This window comes from Oncorhynchus nerka, linkage group LG23 (genome assembly GCF_034236695.1).
Source record: "Oncorhynchus nerka isolate Pitt River linkage group LG23, Oner_Uvic_2.0, whole genome shotgun sequence".
Taxonomy (NCBI): Eukaryota; Metazoa; Chordata; class Actinopteri; order Salmoniformes; family Salmonidae; genus Oncorhynchus; species Oncorhynchus nerka.
This window is the reverse complement of record NC_088418.1, coordinates 3530885-3550959: the sequence shown is the minus strand read 5'-3', so window position 1 is coordinate 3550959 and position 20075 is coordinate 3530885. Positions and strand designations below refer to the sequence as shown.

Here is a 20075-nt window from a genome sequence, read left to right as displayed (position 1 = left end):
AAACAATGACAAGGAAATAAAGGAACGGCTAAAACACAATGCAGAGACACAGACAGACAAGAGTTGAAAATGGCGGGTGAATAATAACACTGACAAGCTAAAACAAGTGAGGAGAAAGATGAGAAGTTTATTCTTTATTTGAATCTTTGAGGAGATGACAGGGAGGGTGAGACGAGGAGAGGAGGACAGGGAGGAGGAAATGAAGAGGACAGAGAGGAGGAGAGGGAGACGAGGACGGAGGAGGAGACGAGGACGGAGCAGGAGACGAGGACGGAGCAGGAGACGAGGACGGAGCAGGAGACGAGGACAGGGGAGGAGACGAGGACAGGGAGGAGACGAGGACGGAGCAGGAGAGGACAGGGAGGAGACGAGGACAGGGAGGAGACGAGGACAGGGAGGAGACGAGGACAGGGAGGAGACGAGGACAGGGAGGAGACGAGGACAGGGAGGAGACGAGGACAGGGAGGAGACGAGGAGAGGGAGGAAATGAGGAGGACAGAGAGGAGAAGTTCAGGGAAGAGGATAGATAACTTACTCTTTCCCCCCTTCTTCCCCTTGCGCTCCTTCCTGTACTCCTCCTTGAGTTTGGTTATCAAACCCTGGTCCACGTCCCAGGCCTCTGACATAGCAGACTGCTCCTCCTTCTCTACAGAGGGACAAAACCAGACCTGTTCAGGATCGGACTATATATATAAATATATATATAAATACATACATATATAAATACATACATATATAAATAAATAAATAAATACATATAAATAAATACATATATATATAAATATATAAATAAATAAATAAAAGTAAATAAATATATATAAATAAATATGAATAAATAAAAATATATATATATTAATAAATAAATATAAATTAATATAAATAAATTAAAAAATATATATATACAAATATATATATTTATAAATATATAAATATATATATATTAATAAATATATATCACCAATTTGTAAGTCGCTCTGGATAAGAGCGTCTGCTAAATGACTTAAATGTAAATGTATATTAATATATATATATATATAAATATATATATAAATAAATATATTTAAATAAATAAATAAAAATAAATAAAAGGCTAGTCTGGGAATGATCAGGTAAGAGGCAGGTATATATATGTCCCCCCTCCACTCACCCTGTCCTCCCTCCCACCCCAGTCCGTCCGTCCCGCCCCCTGTCCCCCCCTCCTCTCACCCCAGTCCGTCCCGTCCCCTCACCCCAGTCCGTCCCGTCCCCGTCCTCACCCCAGTCCGTCCCGTCCCCTCCCCTCACCCCAGTCCGTCCCGTCCCCCTCCCCAGTCCGTCCTGTCCCCCTCCCCTCACCCCAGTCCGTCCTGTCCCCCTCCCCTCACCCCAGTCCGTCCTGTCCCCCTCCCCTCACCCCAGTCCGTCCTGTCCCCCCCCCTCACCCCAGTCCGTCCTGTCCCCCTCCCCTCACCCCAGTCCGTCCTGTCCCCCCTCCTCTCACCCCAGTCCGTCCTGTCCCCCCTCCTCTCACCCCAGTCCGTCCGTCCCGCACCCCCCTGTCTCCCCTCCTCTCACCCCAGTCCGTCCCGTCCCCAGCGCTGCGGGACTCAGGCGATGTGTCCATGTTGTCAGGGCTGGACAGGAAGTCAAAGCCTTTCAGTGCGTCCTCTGCGTCCGGGTCCTCACTAGTGTCCATATTGAGGGCCGGTGATGATGACGATGGTGGCTTCTTCCTCACCATCTAGGGGACAGAGCGACTGTTGGTTACAGACCATCCTGATATTGTCAGCTCAGTTATTTTAATTGACTGATCTGGTATCATCAACTTCAGGAGGAAAAGGCTTTAGCTAAATGTGTGTATAGCGTGTGTGTGTGTGTGTGTGTGTGTATAGCTTGTGTGTGTGTGTGTGTGTGTGTATAGCTTGTGTGTGTGTGTGTGTGTGTGTATAGCTTGTGTGTGTGTGTGTGTGTGTGTGTGTATAGCTTGTGTGTGTGTGTGTGTATAGCTTGTGTGTGTGTGTGTGTATAGCTTGTGTGTGTGTGTGTGTGTGTATAGCTTGTGTGTGTGTGTGTGTATAGCTTGTGTGTGTGTGTGTATAGCTTGTGTGTGTGTGTGTGTGTGTGTGTATAGCTTGTGTGTGTGTGTGTATAGCTTGTGTGTGTGTGTGTGTGTGTGTGTGTATAGCTTGTGTGTGTGTGTGTGTGTGTGTATAGCTTGTGTGTGTGTGTGTGTGTGTATAGCTTGTGTGTGTGTGTGTGTATAGCTTGTGTGTGTGTGTGTATAGCTTGTGTGTGTGTGTGTGTGTGTGTGTGTGTATAGCTTGTGTGTGTGTGTGTGTGTGTGTGTAGCTTGTGTGTGTGTGTGTGTGTGTAGCTTGTGTGTGTGTGTGTGTGTGTGTAGCTTGTGTGTGTGTGTGTGTGTGTGTGTGTGTGTGTGTGTGTGTGTGTGTGTGTGTGTATAGTGTGTGTGTGTATAGCGTGTGTGTGTATAGCGTGTGTGTGTGTGTGTGTGTGTGTATAGCGCGTGAGCCTTACGGTCCCCGTAGGTCCTGTCTGTTCCATGACAGTCCGATCCAACCCTGCACCATCTTCATCATCGTCTTCATCACAGTAGAACCTGAAGGTGTCTGGCACAACACTGGACTCAGACACCTCAGTCTTCCTACACACACACACACACACACACACAGAAAGGGAGGGATTGGGCATCATGCCTGTTCCACTACACTGCAGTAGCATATTTGGGACAGTATTAGCAGCATTATGGAATAATCTGTTCAGGCCATTTGTTAACGGACTAATTTACAACATCTATTTCCTGTGTTCTGAATGTCAACCGCGAGCAGGCCGGAGCTAGCCTGCCAACCGCGAGCAGGCCGGAGCTAGCCTGCCAACCGCGAGCAGGCCGGAGCTAGCCTGCCAACCGCGAGCAGGCCGGAGCTAGCCTGCCAACCGCGAGCAGGCCGGAGCTAGCCTGCCAACCGCGAGCAGGCCGGAGCTAGCCTGATCCACCATCCTTTCACTAGGTCATAGAAATAGAATTACTAGAAAGGACATTCACACAAATGTTCTGAGGTGTTGTTGCCTTCAAGAAAATTCTATCACTGTGTTGCGTGCAGTTCTGTATACCCACCCTCCTCCAGTGTCGGTGCCTTTAGGTACGGTGTCTGTCCCGTTGACCAGAGGGGTCTCTGGCCCGGTCCTCTCCCCGGGTCGACCCCCTCCGGCTCCAGCCATAGCCAGCAGGGTTTGCACCCTCTGAGCCTTCACATCCAGGATGGTGTCGGTGTAACCCACCTCCTGAAGATACCTGGACACATTACACATATTTTTATTTTTATTTATTTTACCTTTATTTAACTAGGCAAGTCAGTTAAGAACAAATTCTTATTTTCAATGATGGCCTGTGGGTTAACTGCCTGTTCAGGGGCAGAACGACAGATTTGTACCTTGTCAGCTCAGGGGTTTGAACTTGCAACCTTCCGGTTACTAGTCCAACACTAACGACTAGGCTACACTGCCGCCCCATAAAGGGAGGGGGGCTGTCAGGAGAAAAGGCTGCGGAACAAATCAATGACAAGACAAGCCTATCGCTTCACACAACAAATTGCTGAGTCTACCTTTTAAAAAAATGTTTTATCACAGGAGTGATGTTACATCAGGGCAATATGTAAACTGATCAGAAAGGGAGGAGCTCAGATACGACCTACGGTCTGTCATGGTGCAGTCTGGGTAGTGATAACGGTCAGTACTGTCAAAGGGATCCTCATCATAATGGTGTTTTAAAAAAAAATGTAATTTTTGAACACGTTCTCATTTACAGCAACGACCTGGGGAATAGTTACAGGGGAGAGGAGGGGGATGAATGAGCCAATTGCAAAACCAGGGATTATTAGGTGACCATGATGGTTTGAGGGCCAGATTGGGAAATTAGCCAGGACACCGGGGTTAACACCCCTACGATAAGTGTCATGGGATCTTTAGTGACCACAGAGAGTCAGGACACTGGGGTTAACACCCCTACGATAAGTGTCATGGGATCTTTAGTGACCACAGAGAATCAGAACACCCGTTTAACGTCCCACCCGAAAGACGGCACCCTACACAGGGCAGTGTCCCCAATCACTGCCCTGGGGCATTGGGATATTGTTTTAGACCAGAGGAAAGAGTGCCTCCTACTGGCCCTCCAACAACACTTCCAGCAGCATCCGATCTCCCATCCAGGGACCAACCAGGACAGACCCTGCTTAGGTTAGAGGACAACCCACAGTGGGATGCAGGGTGGTATGTTGCTGGTGGTGGTGTATGGGTAGTAGCGGTAATGACCAGTACTCTCCAGGAGAGGGAGCTGTTGCCCATGTTGTCACTGTTCACAGAGCAGTTTAGAAGAGCAAGTCCAGCCTGTCTGAGGAGCTGATGGCCTTGTTTCCAGGGTTAGTGGTAGTGGTATAGTAACTCACTGTCTGAGGAGCTGATGGCCTTGTTTCCAGGGTTAGTGGTAGTGGTAGTGGTATAGTAACTCACTGTCTGAGGAGCTGATGACCTTGTTTCCAGGGTTAGTGGTAGTGGTATAGTAACTCACTGTCTGAGGAGCTGATGACCTTGTTTCCACGGTTAGTGGTAGTGGTATAGTAACTCACTGTCTGAGGAGCTGATGGCCTTGTTTCCAGGGTTAGTGGTAGTGGTAGTGGTATAGTAACTCACTGTCTGAGGAGCTGATGGCCTTGTTTCCAGGGTTAGTGGTAGTGGTAGTGGTATAGTAACTCACTGTCTGAGGAGCTGACGACCTTGTTTCCAGGGTTAGTGGTAGTGGTATAGTAACTCACTGTCTGAGGAGCTGATGACCTTGTTTCCAGGGTTAGTGGTAGTGGTATAGTAACTCACTGTCTGAGGAGCTGATGGCCTTGTTTCCAGGGTTAGTGGTAGTGGTATAGTAACTCACTGTCTGAGGAGCTGATGGCCTTGTTTCCAGGGTTAGTGGTAGTGGTATAGTAACTCACTGTCTGAGGAGCTGATGGCCTTGTTTCCAGGGTTAGTGGTAGTGGTATAGTAACTCACTGTCTGAGGAGCTGATGACCTTGTTTCCAGGGTTAGTGGTAGTGGTAGTGGTATAGTAACTCACTGTCTGAGGAGCTGATGACCTTGTTTCCAGGGTTAGTGGTAGTGGTATAGTAACTCACTGTCTGAGGAGCTGATGACCTTGTTTCCAGGGTTAGTGGTAGTGGTATAGTAACTCACTGTCTGAGGAGCTGATGACCTTGTTTCCAGGGTTAGTGGTAGTGGTATAGTAACTCACTGTCTGAGGAGCTGATGGCCTTGTCTCCAGGGTTAGTGGTAGTGGTATAGTAACTCACTGTCTGAGGAGCTGATGGCCTTGTTTCCAGGGTTAGTGGTAGTGGTATAGTAACTCACTGTCTGAGGAGCTGATGGCCTTGTTTCCAGGGTTAGTGGTAGTGGTAGTGGTATAGTAACTCACTGTCTGAGGAGCTGATGACCTTGTTTCCAGGGTTAGTGGTAGTGGTAGTGGTATAGTAACTCACTGTCTGAGGAGCTGATGACCTTGTTTCCAGGGTTAGTGGTAGTGGTAGTGGTATAGTAACTCACTGTCTGAGGAGCTGATGACCTTGTTTCCAGGGTTAGTGGTAGTGGTAGTGGTATAGTAACTCACTGTCTGAGGAGCTGATGGCCTTGTTTCCAGGGTTAGTGGTAGTGGTATAGTAACTCACTGTCTGAGGAGCTGATGACCTTGTTTCCAGGGTTAGTGGTAGTGGTATAGTAACTCACTGTCTGAGGAGCTGATGGCCTTGTTTCCAGGGTTAGTGGTAGTGGTATAGTAACTCACTGTCTGAGGAGCTGATGACCTTGTTTCCAGGGTTAGTGGTAGTGGTAGTGGTATAGTAACTCACTGTCTGAGGAGCTGATGACCTTGTTTCCAGGGTTAGTGGTAGTGGTATAGTAACTCACTGTCTGAGGAGCTGATGACCTTGTTTCCAGGGTTAGTGGTAGTGGTATAGTAACTCACTGTCTGAGGAGCTGATGACCTTGTTTCCAGTGGTAGTGGTAGTGGTATAGTAACTCACTGTCTGAGGAGCTGATGACCTTGTTTCCAGGGTTAGTGGTAGTGGTATAGTAACTCACTGTCTGAGGAGCTGATGACCTTGTTTCCAGGGTTAGTGGTAGTGGTAGTGGTATAGTAACTCACTGTCTGAGGAGCTGATGACCTTGTTTCCAGGGTTAGTGGTAGTGGTATAGTAACTCACTGTCTGAGGAGCTGATGACCTTGTTTCCAGGGTTAGTGGTAGTGGTAGTGGTATAGTAACTCACTGTCTGAGGAGCTGATGGCCTTGTTTCCAGGGTTAGTGGTAGTGGTATAGTAACTCACTGTCTGAGGAGCTGATGACCTTGTTTCCAGGGTTAGTGGTAGTGGTATAGTAACTCACTGTCTGAGGAGCTGATGGCCTTGTTTCCAGGGTTAGTGGTAGTGGTATAGTAACTCACTGTCTGAGGAGCTGATGGCCTTGTTTCCAGGGGTAGTGGTAGTGGTATAGTAACTCACTGTCTGAGGAGCTGATGGCCTTGTTTCCAGGGTTAGTGGTAGTGGTATAGTAACTCACTGTCTGAGGAGCTGATGGCCTTGTTTCCAGGGTTAGTGGTAGTGGTATAGTAACTCACTGTCTGAGGAGCTGATGACCTTGTTTCCAGGGTTAGTGGTAGTGGTATAGTAACTCACTGTCTGAGGAGCTGATGACCTTGTTTCCAGGGTTAGTGGTAGTGGTATAGTAACTCACTGTCTGAGGAGCTGATGGCCTTGTTTCCAGGGTTAGTGGTAGTGGTATAGTAACTCACTGTCTGAGGAGCTGATGACCTTGTTTCCAGGGTTAGTGGTATAGTAACTCACTGTCTGAGGAGCTGATGACCTTGTTTCCAGGGTTAGTGGTAGTGGTAGTGGTATAGTAACTCACTGTCTGAGGAGCTGATGGCCTTGTTTCCAGGGTTAGTGGTAGTGGTATAGTAACTCACTGTCTGAGGAGCTGATGGCCTTGTTTCCAGGGTTAGTGGTAGTGGTATAGTAACTCACTGTCTGAGGAGCTGATGGCCTTGTTTCCAGGGTTAGTGGTAGTGGTATAGTAACTCACTGTCTGAGGAGCTGATGGCCTTGTTTCCAGGGTTAGTGGTAGTGGTAGTGGTATAGTAACTCACTGTCTGAGGAGCTGATGACCTTGTTTCCAGGGTTAGTGGTAGTGGTAGTGGTATAGTAACTCACTGTCTGAGGAGCTGATGACCTTGTTTCCAGGGTTAGTGGTAGTGGTATAGTAACTCACTGTCTGAGGAGCTGATGGCCTTGTTTCCAGGGTTAGTGGTAGTGGTATAGTAACTCACTGTCTGAGGAGCTGATGACCTTGTTTCCAGGGTTAGTGGTATAGTAACTCACTGTCTGAGGAGCTGATGGCCTTGTTTCCAGGGTTAGTGGTAGTGGTATAGTAACTCACTGTCTGAGGAGCTGATGACCTTGTTTCCAGGGTTAGTGGTAGTGGTATAGTAACTCACTGTCTGAGGAGCTGATGGCCTTGTTTCCAGGGTTAGTGGTAGTGGTATAGTAACTCACTGTCTGAGGAGCTGATGACCTTGTTTCCAGGGTTAGTGGTAGTGGTATAGTAACTCACTGTCTGAGGAGCTGATGGCCTTGTTTCCAGGGTTAGTGGTAGTGGTATAGTAACTCACTGTCTGAGGAGCTGATGACCTTGTTTCCAGTGGTAGTGGTATAGTAACTCACTGTCTGAGGAGCTGATGACCTTGTTTCCAGGGTTAGTGGTAGTGGTAGTGGTATAGTAACTCACTGTCTGAGGAGCTGATGACCTTGTTTCCAGGGTTAGTGGTAGTGGTATAGTAACTCACTGTCTGAGGAGCTGATGACCTTGTTTCCAGGGTTAGTGGTAGTGGTAGTGGTATAGTAACTCACTGTCTGAGGAGCTGATGACCTTGTTTCCAGGGTTAGTGGTAGTGGTAGTGGTATAGTAACTCACTGTCTGAGGAGCTGATGGCCTTGTTTCCAGGGTTAGTGGTAGTGGTATAGTAACTCACTGTCTGAGGAGCTGATGACCTTGTTTCCAGGGTTAGTGGTAGTGGTAGTGGTATAGTAACTCACTGTCTGAGGAGCTGATGGCCTTGTTTCCAGGGTTAGTGGTAGTGGTATAGTAACTCACTGTCTGAGGAGCTGATGACCTTGTTTCCAGGGTTAGTGGTAGTGGTATAGTAACTCACTGTCTGAGGAGCTGATGGCCTTGTTTCCAGGGTTAGTGGTAGTGGTATAGTAACTCACTGTCTGAGGAGCTGATGGCCTTGTTTCCAGGGTTAGTGGTAGTGGTAGTGGTATAGTAACTCACTGTCTGAGGAGCTGATGACCTTGTTTCCAGGGTTAGTGGTAGTGGTAGTGGTATAGTAACTCACTGTCTGAGGAGCTGATGGCCTTGTTTCCAGGGTTAGTGGTAGTGGTATAGTAACTCACTGTCTGAGGAGCTGATGACCTTGTTTCCAGGGTTAGTGGTAGTGGTATAGTAACTCACTGTCTGAGGAGCTGATGACCTTGTTTCCAGGGTTAGTGGTAGTGGTATAGTAACTCACTGTCTGAGGAGCTGATGACCTTGTTTCCAGGGTTAGTGGTAGTGGTATAGTAACTCACTGTCTGAGGAGCTGATGACCTTGTTTCCAGGGTTAGTGGTAGTGGTATAGTAACTCACTGTCTGAGGAGCTGATGACCTTGTTTCCAGGGTTAGTGGTAGTGGTATAGTAACTCACTGTCTGAGGAGCTGATGACCTTGTTTCCAGGGTTAGTGGTAGTGGTAGTGGTATAGTAACTCACTGTCTGAGGAGCTGATGACCTTGTCTCCAGGGTTAGTGGTAGTGGTAGTGGTATAGTAACTCACTGTCTGAGGAGCTGATGACCTTGTTTCCAGGGTTAGTGGTAGTGGTAGTGGTATAGTAACTCACTGTCTGAGGAGCTGATGGCCTTGTTTCCAGGGTTAGTGGTAGTGGTATAGTAACTCACTGTCTGAGGAGCTGATGACCTTGTTTCCAGGGTTAGTGGTAGTGGTATAGTAACTCACTGTCTGAGGAGCTGATGACCTTGTTTCCAGGGTTAGTGGTAGTGGTATAGTAACTCACTGTCTGAGGAGCTGATGGCCTTGTTTCCAGGGTTAGTGGTAGTGGTAGTGGTATAGTAACTCACTGTCTGAGGAGCTGATGACCTTGTTTCCAGGGTTAGTGGTAGTGGTATAGTAACTCACTGTCTGAGGAGCTGATGACCTTGTTTCCAGGGTTAGTGGTAGTGGTATAGTAACTCACTGTCTGAGGAGCTGATGACCTTGTTTCCAGGGTTAGTGGTAGTGGTATAGTAACTCACTGTCTGAGGAGCTGATGGCCTTGTTTCCAGGGTTAGTGGTAGTGGTATAGTAACTCACTGTCTGAGGAGCTGATGACCTTGTTTCCAGGGTTAGTGGTAGTGGTATAGTAACTCACTGTCTGAGGAGCTGATGACCTTGTTTCCAGGGTTAGTGGTAGTGGTATAGTAACTCACTGTCTGAGGAGCTGATGACCTTGTTTCCAGGGTTAGTGGTAGTGGTAGTGGTATAGTAACTCACTGTCTGAGGAGCTGATGACCTTGTTTCCAGGGTTAGTGGTAGTGGTATAGTAACTCACTGTCTGAGGAGCTGATGACCTTGTTTCCAGGGTTAGTGGTAGTGGTATAGTAACTCACTGTCTGAGGAGCTGATGACCTTGTTTCCAGGGTTAGTGGTAGTGGTATAGTAACTCACTGTCTGAGGAGCTGATGACCTTGTTTCCAGGGTTAGTGGTAGTGGTAGTGGTATAGTAACTCACTGTCTGAGGAGCTGATGACCTTGTTTCCAGGGTTAGTGGTAGTGGTAGTGGTATAGTAACTCACTGTCTGAGGAGCTGATGACCTTGTTTCCAGGGTTAGTGGTAGTGGTATAGTAACTCACTGTCTGAGGAGCTGATGACCTTGTTTCCAGGGTTAGTGGTAGTGGTATAGTAACTCACTGTCTGAGGAGCTGATGACCTTGTTTCCAGGGTTAGTGGTAGTGGTAGTGGTATAGTAACTCACTGTCTGAGGAGCTGATGACCTTGTTTCCAGGGTTAGTGGTAGTGGTATAGTAACTCACTGTCTGAGGAGCTGATGGCCTTGTTTCCAGGGTTAGTGGTAGTGGTATAGTAACTCACTGTCTGAGGAGCTGATGACCTTGTTTCCAGGGTTAGTGGTAGTGGTATAGTAACTCACTGTCTGAGGAGCTGATGACCTTGTTTCCAGGGTTAGTGGTAGTGGTAGTGGTATAGTAACTCACTGTCTGAGGAGCTGATGACCTTGTTTCCAGGGTTAGTGGTAGTGGTAGTGGTATAGTAACTCACTGTCTGAGGAGCTGATGACCTTGTTTCCAGGGTTAGTGGTAGTGGTAGTGGTATAGTAACTCACTGTCTGAGGAGCTGATGACCTTGTTTCCAGGGTTAGTGGTAGTGGTAGTGGTATAGTAACTCACTGTCTGAGGAGCTGATGACCTTGTTTCCAGGGTTAGTGGTAGTGGTAGTGGTATAGTAACTCACTGTCTGAGGAGCTGATGACCTTGTTTCCAGGGTTAGTGGTAGTGGTAGTGGTATAGTAACTCACTGTCTGAGGAGCTGATGGCCTTGTTTCCAGGGTTAGTGGTAGTGGTATAGTAACTCACTGTCTGAGGAGCTGATGACCTTGTTTCCAGGGTTAGTGGTAGTGGTATAGTAACTCACTGTCTGAGGAGCTGATGACCTTGTTTCCAGGGTTAGTGGTAGTGGTAGTGGTATAGTAACTCACTGTCTGAGGAGCTGATGGCCTTGTTTCCAGGGTTAGTGGTAGTGGTAGTGGTATAGTACCTCACTGTCTGAGGAGCTGATGGCCTTGTTTCCAGGGTTAGTGGTAGTGGTATAGTAACTCACTGTCTGAGGAGCTGATGACCTTGTCTCCAGGGTTAGTGGTAGTGGTATAGTAACTCACTGTCTGAGGAGCTGATGACCTTGTTTCCAGGGTTAGTGGTAGTGGTAGTGGTATAGTAACTCACTGTCTGAGGAGCTGATGACCTTGTTTCAGGGTTAGTGGTAGTGGTATAGTAACTCACTGTCTGAGGAGCTGATGACCTTGTTTCCAGGGTTAGTGGTAGTGGTAGTGGTATAGTAACTCACTGTCTGAGGAGCTGATGACCTTGTTTCCAGGGTTAGTGGTAGTGGTATAGTAACTCACTGTCTGAGGAGCTGATGACCTTGTTTCCAGGGTTAGTGGTAGTGGTATAGTAACTCACTGTCTGAGGAGCTGATGACCTTGTTTCCAGGGTTAGTGGTAGTGGTAGTGGTATAGTAACTCACTGTCTGAGGAGCTGATGACCTTGTTTCCAGGGTTAGTGGTAGTGGTATAGTAACTCACTGTCTGAGGAGCTGATGACCTTGTTTCCAGGGTTAGTGGTAGTGGTAGTGGTATAGTAACTCACTGTCTGAGGAGCTGATGACCTTGTTTCAGGGTTAGTGGTAGTGGTATAGTAACTCACTGTCTGAGGAGCTGATGACCTTGTTTCCAGGGTTAGTGGTAGTGGTAGTGGTATAGTAACTCACTGTCTGAGGAGCTGATGACCTTGTTTCCAGGGTTAGTGGTAGTGGTATAGTAACTCACTGTCTGAGGAGCTGATGGCCTTGTTTCCAGGGTTAGTGGTAGTGGTATAGTAACTCACTGTCTGAGGAGCTGATGACCTTGTTTCCAGGGTTAGTGGTAGTGGTATAGTAACTCACTGTCTGAGGAGCTGATGACCTTGTTTCAGGGTTAGTGGTAGTGGTATAGTAACTCACTGTCTGAGGAGCTGATGACCTTGTTTCCAGGGTTAGTGGTAGTGGTAGTGGTATAGTAACTCACTGTCTGAGGAGCTGATGACCTTGTTTCCAGGGTTAGTGGTAGTGGTATAGTAACTCACTGTCTGAGGAGCTGATGACCTTGTTTCCAGGGTTAGTGGTAGTGGTAGTGGTATAGTAACTCACTGTCTGAGGAGCTGATGACCTTGTTTCCAGGGTTAGTGGTAGTGGTATAGTAACTCACTGTCTGAGGAGCTGATGACCTTGTTTCAGGGTTAGTGGTAGTGGTATAGTAACTCACTGTCTGAGGAGCTGATGGCCTTGTTTCAGGGTTAGTGGTAGTGGTATAGTAACTCACTGTCTGAGGAGCTGATGACCTTGTTTCCAGGGTTAGTGGTAGTGGTATAGTAACTCACTGTCTGAGGAGCTGATGACCTTGTTTCAGGGTTAGTGGTAGTGGTATAGTAACTCACTGTCTGAGGAGCTGATGACCTTGTTTCCAGGGTTAGTGGTAGTGGTATAGTAACTCACTGTCTGAGGAGCTGATGACCTTGTTTCCAGGGTTAGTGGTAGTGGTAGTGGTATAGTAACTCACTGTCTGAGGAGCTGATGGCCTTGTTTCCAGGGTTAGTGGTAGTGGTATAGTAACTCACTGTCTGAGGAGCTGATGACCTTGTTTCCAGGGTTAGTGGTAGTGGTATAGTAACTCACTGTCTGAGGAGCTGATGGCCTTGTTTCCAGGGTTAGTGGTAGTGGTATAGTAACTCACTGTCTGAGGAGCTGATGACCTTGTTTCCAGGGTTAGTGGTAGTGGTATAGTAACTCACTGTCTGAGGAGCAGATGACCTTGTTTCCAGGGTTAGTGGTAGTGGTAGTGGTATAGTAACTCACTGTCTGAGGAGCTGGTGACCTTGTTTCCAGGGTTAGTGGTAGTGGTATAGTAACTCACTGTCTGAGGAGCTGATGGCCTTGTTTCCAGGGTTAGTGGTAGTGGTATAGTAACTCACTGTCTGAGGAGCTGATGACCTTGTTTCCAGGGTTAGTGGTAGTGGTATAGTAACTCACTGTCTGAGGAGCTGATGACCTTGTTTCCAGGGTTAGTGGTAGTGGTAGTGGTATAGTAACTCACTGTCTGAGGAGCTGATGACCTTGTTTCCAGGGTTAGTGGTAGTGGTATAGTAACTCACTGTCTGAGGAGCTGATGACCTTGTTTCCAGGGTTAGTGGTAGGTAGTGGTATAGTAACTCACTGTCTGAGGAGCTGATGACCTTGTTTCCAGGGTTAGTGGTAGTGGTATAGTAACTCACTGTCTGAGGAGCTGATGACCTTGTTTCCAGGGTTAGTGGTAGTGGTATAGTAACTCACTGTCTGAGGAGCTGATGACCTTGTTTCCAGGGTTAGTGGTAGTGGTATAGTAACTCACTGTCTGAGGAGCTGATGACCTTGTTTCCAGGGTTAGTGGTAGTGGTATAGTAACTCACTGTCTGAGGAGCTGATGACCTTGTTTCCAGGGTTAGTGGTAGTGGTAGTGGGAGCTGATGACCTAGTAACTCACTGTCTGAGGAGCTGATGACCTTGTTTCCAGGGTTAGTGGTAGTGGTAGTGGTATAGTAACTCACTGTCTGAGGAGCTGATGACCTTGTTTCCAGGGTTAGTGGTAGTGGTATAGTAACTCACTGTCTGAGGAGCTGATGACCTTGTTTCCAGGGTTAGTGGTAGTGGTATAGTAACTCACTGTCTGAGGAGCTGATGACCTTGTTTCCAGGGTTAGTGGTAGTGGTAGTAGTAACTCACTGTCTGAGGAGCTGATGACCTTGTTTCCAGGGTTAGTGGTAGTGGTATAGTAACTCACTGTCTGAGGAGCTGATGACCTTGTTTCCAGGGTTAGTGGTAGTGGTATAGTAACTCTCACTGTCTGAGGAGCTGATGACCTTGTTTCCAGGGTTAGTGGTAGTGGTATAGTAACTCACTGTCTGAGGAGCTGATGACCTTGTTTCCAGGGTTAGTGGTAGTGGTATAGTAACTCACTGTCTGAGGAGCTGATGACCTTGTTTCCAGGGTTAGTGGTAGTGGTATAGTAACTCACTGTCTGAGGAGCTGATGACCTTGTTTCAGGGTTAGTGGTAGTGGTATAGTAACTCACTGTCTGAGGAGCTGATGGCCTTGTTTCCAGGGTTAGTGGTAGTGGTATAGTAACTCACTGTCTGAGGAGCTGATGACCTTGTTTCCAGGGTTAGTGGTAGTGGTATAGTAACTCACTGTCTGAGGAGCTGATGACCTTGTTTCCAGGGTTAGTGGTAGTGGTATAGTAACTCACTGTCTGAGGAGCTGATGACCTTGTTTCCAGGGTTAGTGGTAGTGGTAGTGGTATAGTAACTCACTGTCTGAGGAGCTGATGACCTTGTTTCCAGGGTTAGTGGTAGTGGTAGTGGTATAGTAACTCACTGTCTGAGGAGCTGATGACCTTGTTTCCAGGGTTAGTGGTAGTGGTATAGTAACTCACTGTCTGAGGAGCTGATGACCTTGTTTCAGGGTTAGTGGTAGTGGTATAGTAACTCACTGTCTGAGGAGCTGATGACCTTGTTTCCAGGGTTAGTGGTAGTGGTATAGTAACTCACTGTCTGAGGAGCTGATGGCCTTGTTTCCAGGGTTAGTGGTAGTGGTATAGTAACTCACTGTCTGAGGAGCTGATGACCTTGTTTCCAGGGTTAGTGGTAGTGGTAGTGGTATAGTAACTCACTGTCTGAGGAGCTGATGACCTTGTTTCCAGGGTTAGTGGTAGTGGTATAGTAACTCACTATCTGAGGAGCTGATGACCTTGTTTCCAGGGTTAGTGGTAGTGGTATAGTAACTCACTGTCTGAGGAGCTGATGACCTTGTTTCCAGGGTTAGTGGTAGTGGTAGTGGTATAGTAACTCACTGTCTGAGGAGCTGATGACCTTGTTTCCAGGGTTAGTGGTAGTGGTATAGTAACTCACTGTCTGAGGAGCTGACGACCTTGTTTCCAGGACAGCTGGTTGTTCAGAGAGCCAGGGGCCTCATTCTCATTCACCTCATCTGGGGAGAAAAATAAAATTGGACTGTCAGTCAGTCAATTTGTGTGTGTGTGTGTGTGTTTGCGTGTGTGTGTGTGTGTATCAGTCTTACCAGAGTCATAGCTGGGAGGTTTCATGTCTCCTTGGTTCAACTCTGTTCCATATTTTAACTTGTGGTACTTGGCCCTGGAAGAGAAAGCATAAACAGGGTTAAAAAGACAACGAACTATGATCATGACTGAGAAAAATCCATCCACCCGTCTCAAATCAATAACCAGGTGTTCATCCAACCTTTTAACGTGAATAATGTCAGATATTAGGTCACGACAGGCCTGATGGAAACCGCAAATTAGTCCACAAAATGTAAAAAAATATGAATAATAATTGTTTTGTGGACAAGGTGGGTGGATTCTTTTTATATGTGGGTAAAATTATGCGAGACACGACAGTGGAGAATGTTCATATAATACCATCATACTGAAGTAACCTTGGGAGTCACGTGATGTGTTGTGTGGTCGTCCCACTAGGACTCAGGAAACCACTCAGTTTATTAGACTACAGATCTGTTGTGTGGTCGTCCCACTAGGACTCAGGAAACCACTCAGTTTATTAGACTACAGATCTGTTGTGTGGTCGTCCCACTAGGACTCAGGAAACCACTCAGTTTATTAGACTACAGGGGTCTTATTCTGGTGACATGATGATCGAGGTGCTCCTTTATAATAAATATCTGGGGTCTTATTCTGGTGACATGATGATCGAGGTGCTCCTTTATAATAAATATCTGGGGTCTTATTCAGGTGACATGATGATCGAGGTGCTCCTTTATAATAAATATCTGGGGTCTTATTCAGGTCACATGATGATCGAGGTGCTCCTTTATAATAAATATCTGGGGTCTTATTCAGGTCACATGATGATCGAGGTGCTCCTTTATAATACATATCTGGGGTCTTATTCAGGTGACATGATGATCGAGGTGCTCCTTTATAATAAATATCTGGGGTCTTATTCTGGTGACATGATGATCGAGGTGCTCCTTTATAATAAATATCTGGGGTCTTATTCAGGTGACATGATGCTCCTTTATAATAAATATCTGGGGTCTTATTCAGGTGACATGATGATCGAGGTGCTCCTTTATAATAAATATCTGGGGTCTTATTCAGGTGACATGATGATCGAGGTGCTCCTTTATAATAAATATCTGGGGTCTTATTCTGGTGACATGATGATCGAGGTGCTCCTTTATAATAAATATCAGGGGTCTTATTCTGGTGACATGATGATCGAGGTGCTCCTTTATAATAAATATCTGGGGTCTTATTCAGGTGACATGATGCTCCTTTATAATAAATATCTGGGGTCTTATTCTGGTGACATGATGATCGAGGTGCTCCTTTATAATAAATATCTGGGGTCTTATTCTGGTGACATGATGATCGAGGTGCTCCTTTATAATAAATATCTGGGGTCTTATTCAGGTGACATGATGATCGATGCTCGACTGCCGTTGGACAAATTCTCTCTCTTTTGTCCATAATAATGTCATCATGTGGACTAGCCTGACCACACTGTATCAGAGCTGTTGGCTGGAGCGCACGGGCCAACATCAGAGTGGGAACAAAACCCATCAGATTCAAATGTGATGGATACCCTTTAAAAATGGTTTTTTTTGTTAAAGTGTATTTTATGTATTTTTTTTTTGTATTTTAATTGAAATAAATTGTATTTTTATGTGCACTATGTCATTATTAAATCAGACTTTTATCTTCAACAAGTCAGTTGATGGAAACATCCTATATATCTCTGCTGGGAAACCATTACCTTAATGACGGATTTTAGAATATTCTAATTTAAATCTTTATCCAATCAGATGGGAAACCTAGTTAGGTTGGGACCAAGGTGTTCCTGTTAAAATTGGTAACATCCTGTTTCCTGGGGGCTCTTCCTGATAGGAATGACCCGTTGCCAAGCAACCAGGGAAACCCACAAGACGAGTAACCTGATTCTGAAGCACAATGACGTCGCTCCTCCCGATTCTGGCGTCGCTCCTAACTCTCTCCCAGAGAGGCTGAGACGATAGCGTTACCAAAATTAACAGAGAAATACATGTCCTCTGTTAATGATGATGATGATGATGCTTCTGACAGGAAGAGGAAGGAATCTGATTGTCTGCTCACAAAAGGAGACACAACATAACAGAAGACTGATGCACCCAGACGCCGGTTGAAAGATGAAGAAAACCCCCGCTGTTCAAACGCATATCGTTCATTAGATTAGATGCCAGGTTCTGAACGTAACAAGCATCCCGTATTGTGTTCTACTGTCTCAACCACACTTAATATCCAGGAAGGTTTATTGCCTAGGCAGAAGTGCCCCGCCATTATCTCAGAACAAATCCTGGAAACGGTTCTATTGCCACGGGGTGGATATAGAAGGTGACTGACAAAATGATGGAAACACTTGAGTAAATGAGAGTAACAACGTGTATTTGAAAGCAGGTGCTTCCACACAGGTGTGGTACCTGAGGTAATTAAGCAATTAACATCCCATCATGCTTAGAGAACACCCGATATAATCTGCTGATATTGGCCTTTTAAATCGCTACACTGGTATTGTCTGATAATTCCACCGATATGGAATAATCAATAAATAGGCTGGAGAACAGGAATCTCTATACTGGACACTAGCGGCCATTTTATGTCATTTAACGTCACAATGTAAGAAAATCAACATTTGAAGCATATTTCTAGGACAATTACTGTTTTGGATGGTTCTTAAATGACAATTAATTGTGGAAAAAGTGCACTTTTATTTCCCTGGAGTAAGGCACTATATTAGCAGGCTATTTTGGGGGACAACACTTACCCATACCGGTCGGGCTCTAATCATATGTAAATGCCGGGCAGGTCAATGTTCCTGCTACCGTGGCTATCCCCCCCAAAAGATAACGCTCCCCCATCCACAGGGCACGAGTCGCCGCCGAATGGTTCGATGGTGAACCGTAATGCAAATGCAGTCTCAGTCACAAAGATCTCGACCCAACTGAACACTTACGGGAGATTGTGGATCTGTGCCTGAGACCAGCGTTTTCCACCATCAACAAAACACCAAATGATTTCTGGTGGAAGAACAATGTCACATCCCTTTTAAATTGGTCACATAGACCAGAGAGAAGTGTTGCAGGGTTAGTGGGAAACCGGTAATATCACGGTACCAGATCACCATGATACCAACATTTCAGAATACCACAGTGCCGTTTCATATGATACTACAGACTTTGTCATCCCTACCGATCTAAAGCACCATGATACCAACATTTCAGAATACCACAGTGCCGTTTCATATGATACTACAGACTTTGTCATCCCTACCGATCTAAAGCACCATGATACCAACATTTCAGAATACCACAGTGCCGTTTCATATGATACTACAGACTTTGTCATCCCTACCGATCTAAAGCACCATGATACCAACATTTGAGAATACCACAGTGCCGTTTCATATGATACTACAGACTTTGTCATCCCTACCGATCTAAAGCACCATGATACCAACATTTCAGAATACCACAGTGACGTTTCATATGATACTACAGACTTTGTCATCCCTACCGATCTAAAGCACCAGCTGCTGTTATAACCTTTTAATAAAGTCAGGTTTGTTCATAAATTCAGTTGAATTTAAGTCACTAGTCTCTTGTATGAGCTGGTCCAATAGTATCCACTTTACTTTCATGAGCATTTCAAGTGTCTGCTTCTCTGTCCGCTCTTCACCCACATCCCCTACCAGCCCCTCTCTCGCCTGCTTCTCTGTCCGCTCTTCACCCACATCTCCTACCAGCCCCTCTGTCCGCTCTTCACCCACATCCCCTACCAGCCCCTCTGTCCGCTCTTCACCCACATCCCCTACCAGCCCCTCACTCGCCTGCTTCTCGGTCTGCTCTTCACCCACATCCCCTACCAGCCCCTCACTCGCCTGCTTCTCTGTCCGCTCTTCACCCACATCCCCTACCAGCCCCTCACTCGCCTGCTCTTCACCCACATCCCCTACCAGCCCCTCACTCGCCTGCTTCTCTGTCCGCTCTTCACCCACATCCCCTACCAGCCCCTCTGTCCGCTCTTCACCCACATCCCCTACCAGCCCCTCTGTCTGCTCTTCACCCACATCACCTACCAGCCCCTCTGTCCGCTCTTCACCCACATCCCCTACCAGCCCCTCTGTCCGCTCTTCACCCACATCCCCTACCAGCCCCTCTGTCCGCTCTTCACCCACATCCCCTACCAGCCCCTCTGTCCGCTCTTCACCCACATCCCCTACCAGCCCCTCTGTCCGCTCTTCACCCACATCCCCTACCAGCCCCTCACTCGCCTGCTTCTCGGTCTGCTCTTCACCCACATCCCCTACCAGCCCCTCTGTCCGCTCTTCACCCACATCCCCTACCAGCCCCTCTGTCCGCTCTTCACCCACATCCCCTACCAGCCCCTCACTCGCCTGCTTCTGTCAGCTCTTCACCCTGATGAGTCTTTTAGCAGTGATGGAGAGCGGGGGGGGACAGACCCTGATGAGTCTTCGGTTGCTAGATTAGATTTTTTTTTACATTGGAGCAGCAGGCAAAGCGAACTGAGTATTTAGTCAGCCACCAATTGTGAAAGTTCTCCCACCTAAAAAGATGAGACAAAATGAGAAAAAAATCCAGAAAATCACATTGTAGGATTTTTAATGAATTTATTTGCAAATTATGGTGGAAAAATAAGTATTTGGTCACCTACAAACAAGCAAGATTTCTGGCTCTCACAGACCTGTACCTTCTTCTTTAAGAGGCTCCTCTGCCCTCCACTCGTTACCTGTATTAATGGCACCTGTTTGAACTTGTTATCAGTGTAAAAGACACCTGTCCACAACCTCAAACAGTCACACTCCAAACTCCACTATGGCCAAGACCAAAGAGCTGTCAAAGGACACCAGAAACACAATTGTAGACCTGCACCAGGCTGGGAAGACTGAATCTGCAATAGGTAAGCAGCTTGGTTTGAAGAAATCAACTGTGGGAGCAATTATTAGGAAATGGAAGACATACAAGACCACTGATAATCTCCCTCGATCTGGGGCTCCATGCAAGATCTCACCCCGTAGGGTCAAAATGATCACAAGAACGGTGAGCAAAAATCCCAGAAC

At 46.7% G+C, this 20075-nt stretch overlaps 1 protein-coding gene across 1 annotated transcript in view; it reads right to left on the bottom strand.

Moving 5' to 3' along the window:
* Positions 1-20075, bottom strand: part of LOC115127395 (striatin-like) — a 77662-nt gene that overhangs the window by 17495 nt on the left and 40092 nt on the right. The window contains exons 3-8 of the mRNA XM_065008443.1: positions 15004-15077; positions 14835-14913; positions 3113-3289; positions 2515-2641; positions 1555-1720; positions 536-646 (exon numbers count right to left, since the gene is read on the bottom strand). Coding sequence (XP_064864515.1) covers positions 536-646; positions 1555-1720; positions 2515-2641; positions 3113-3289; positions 14835-14913; positions 15004-15077 — 734 coding nt within the window. The remainder of the gene's footprint in view (positions 1-535; positions 647-1554; positions 1721-2514; positions 2642-3112; positions 3290-14834; positions 14914-15003; positions 15078-20075) is intronic.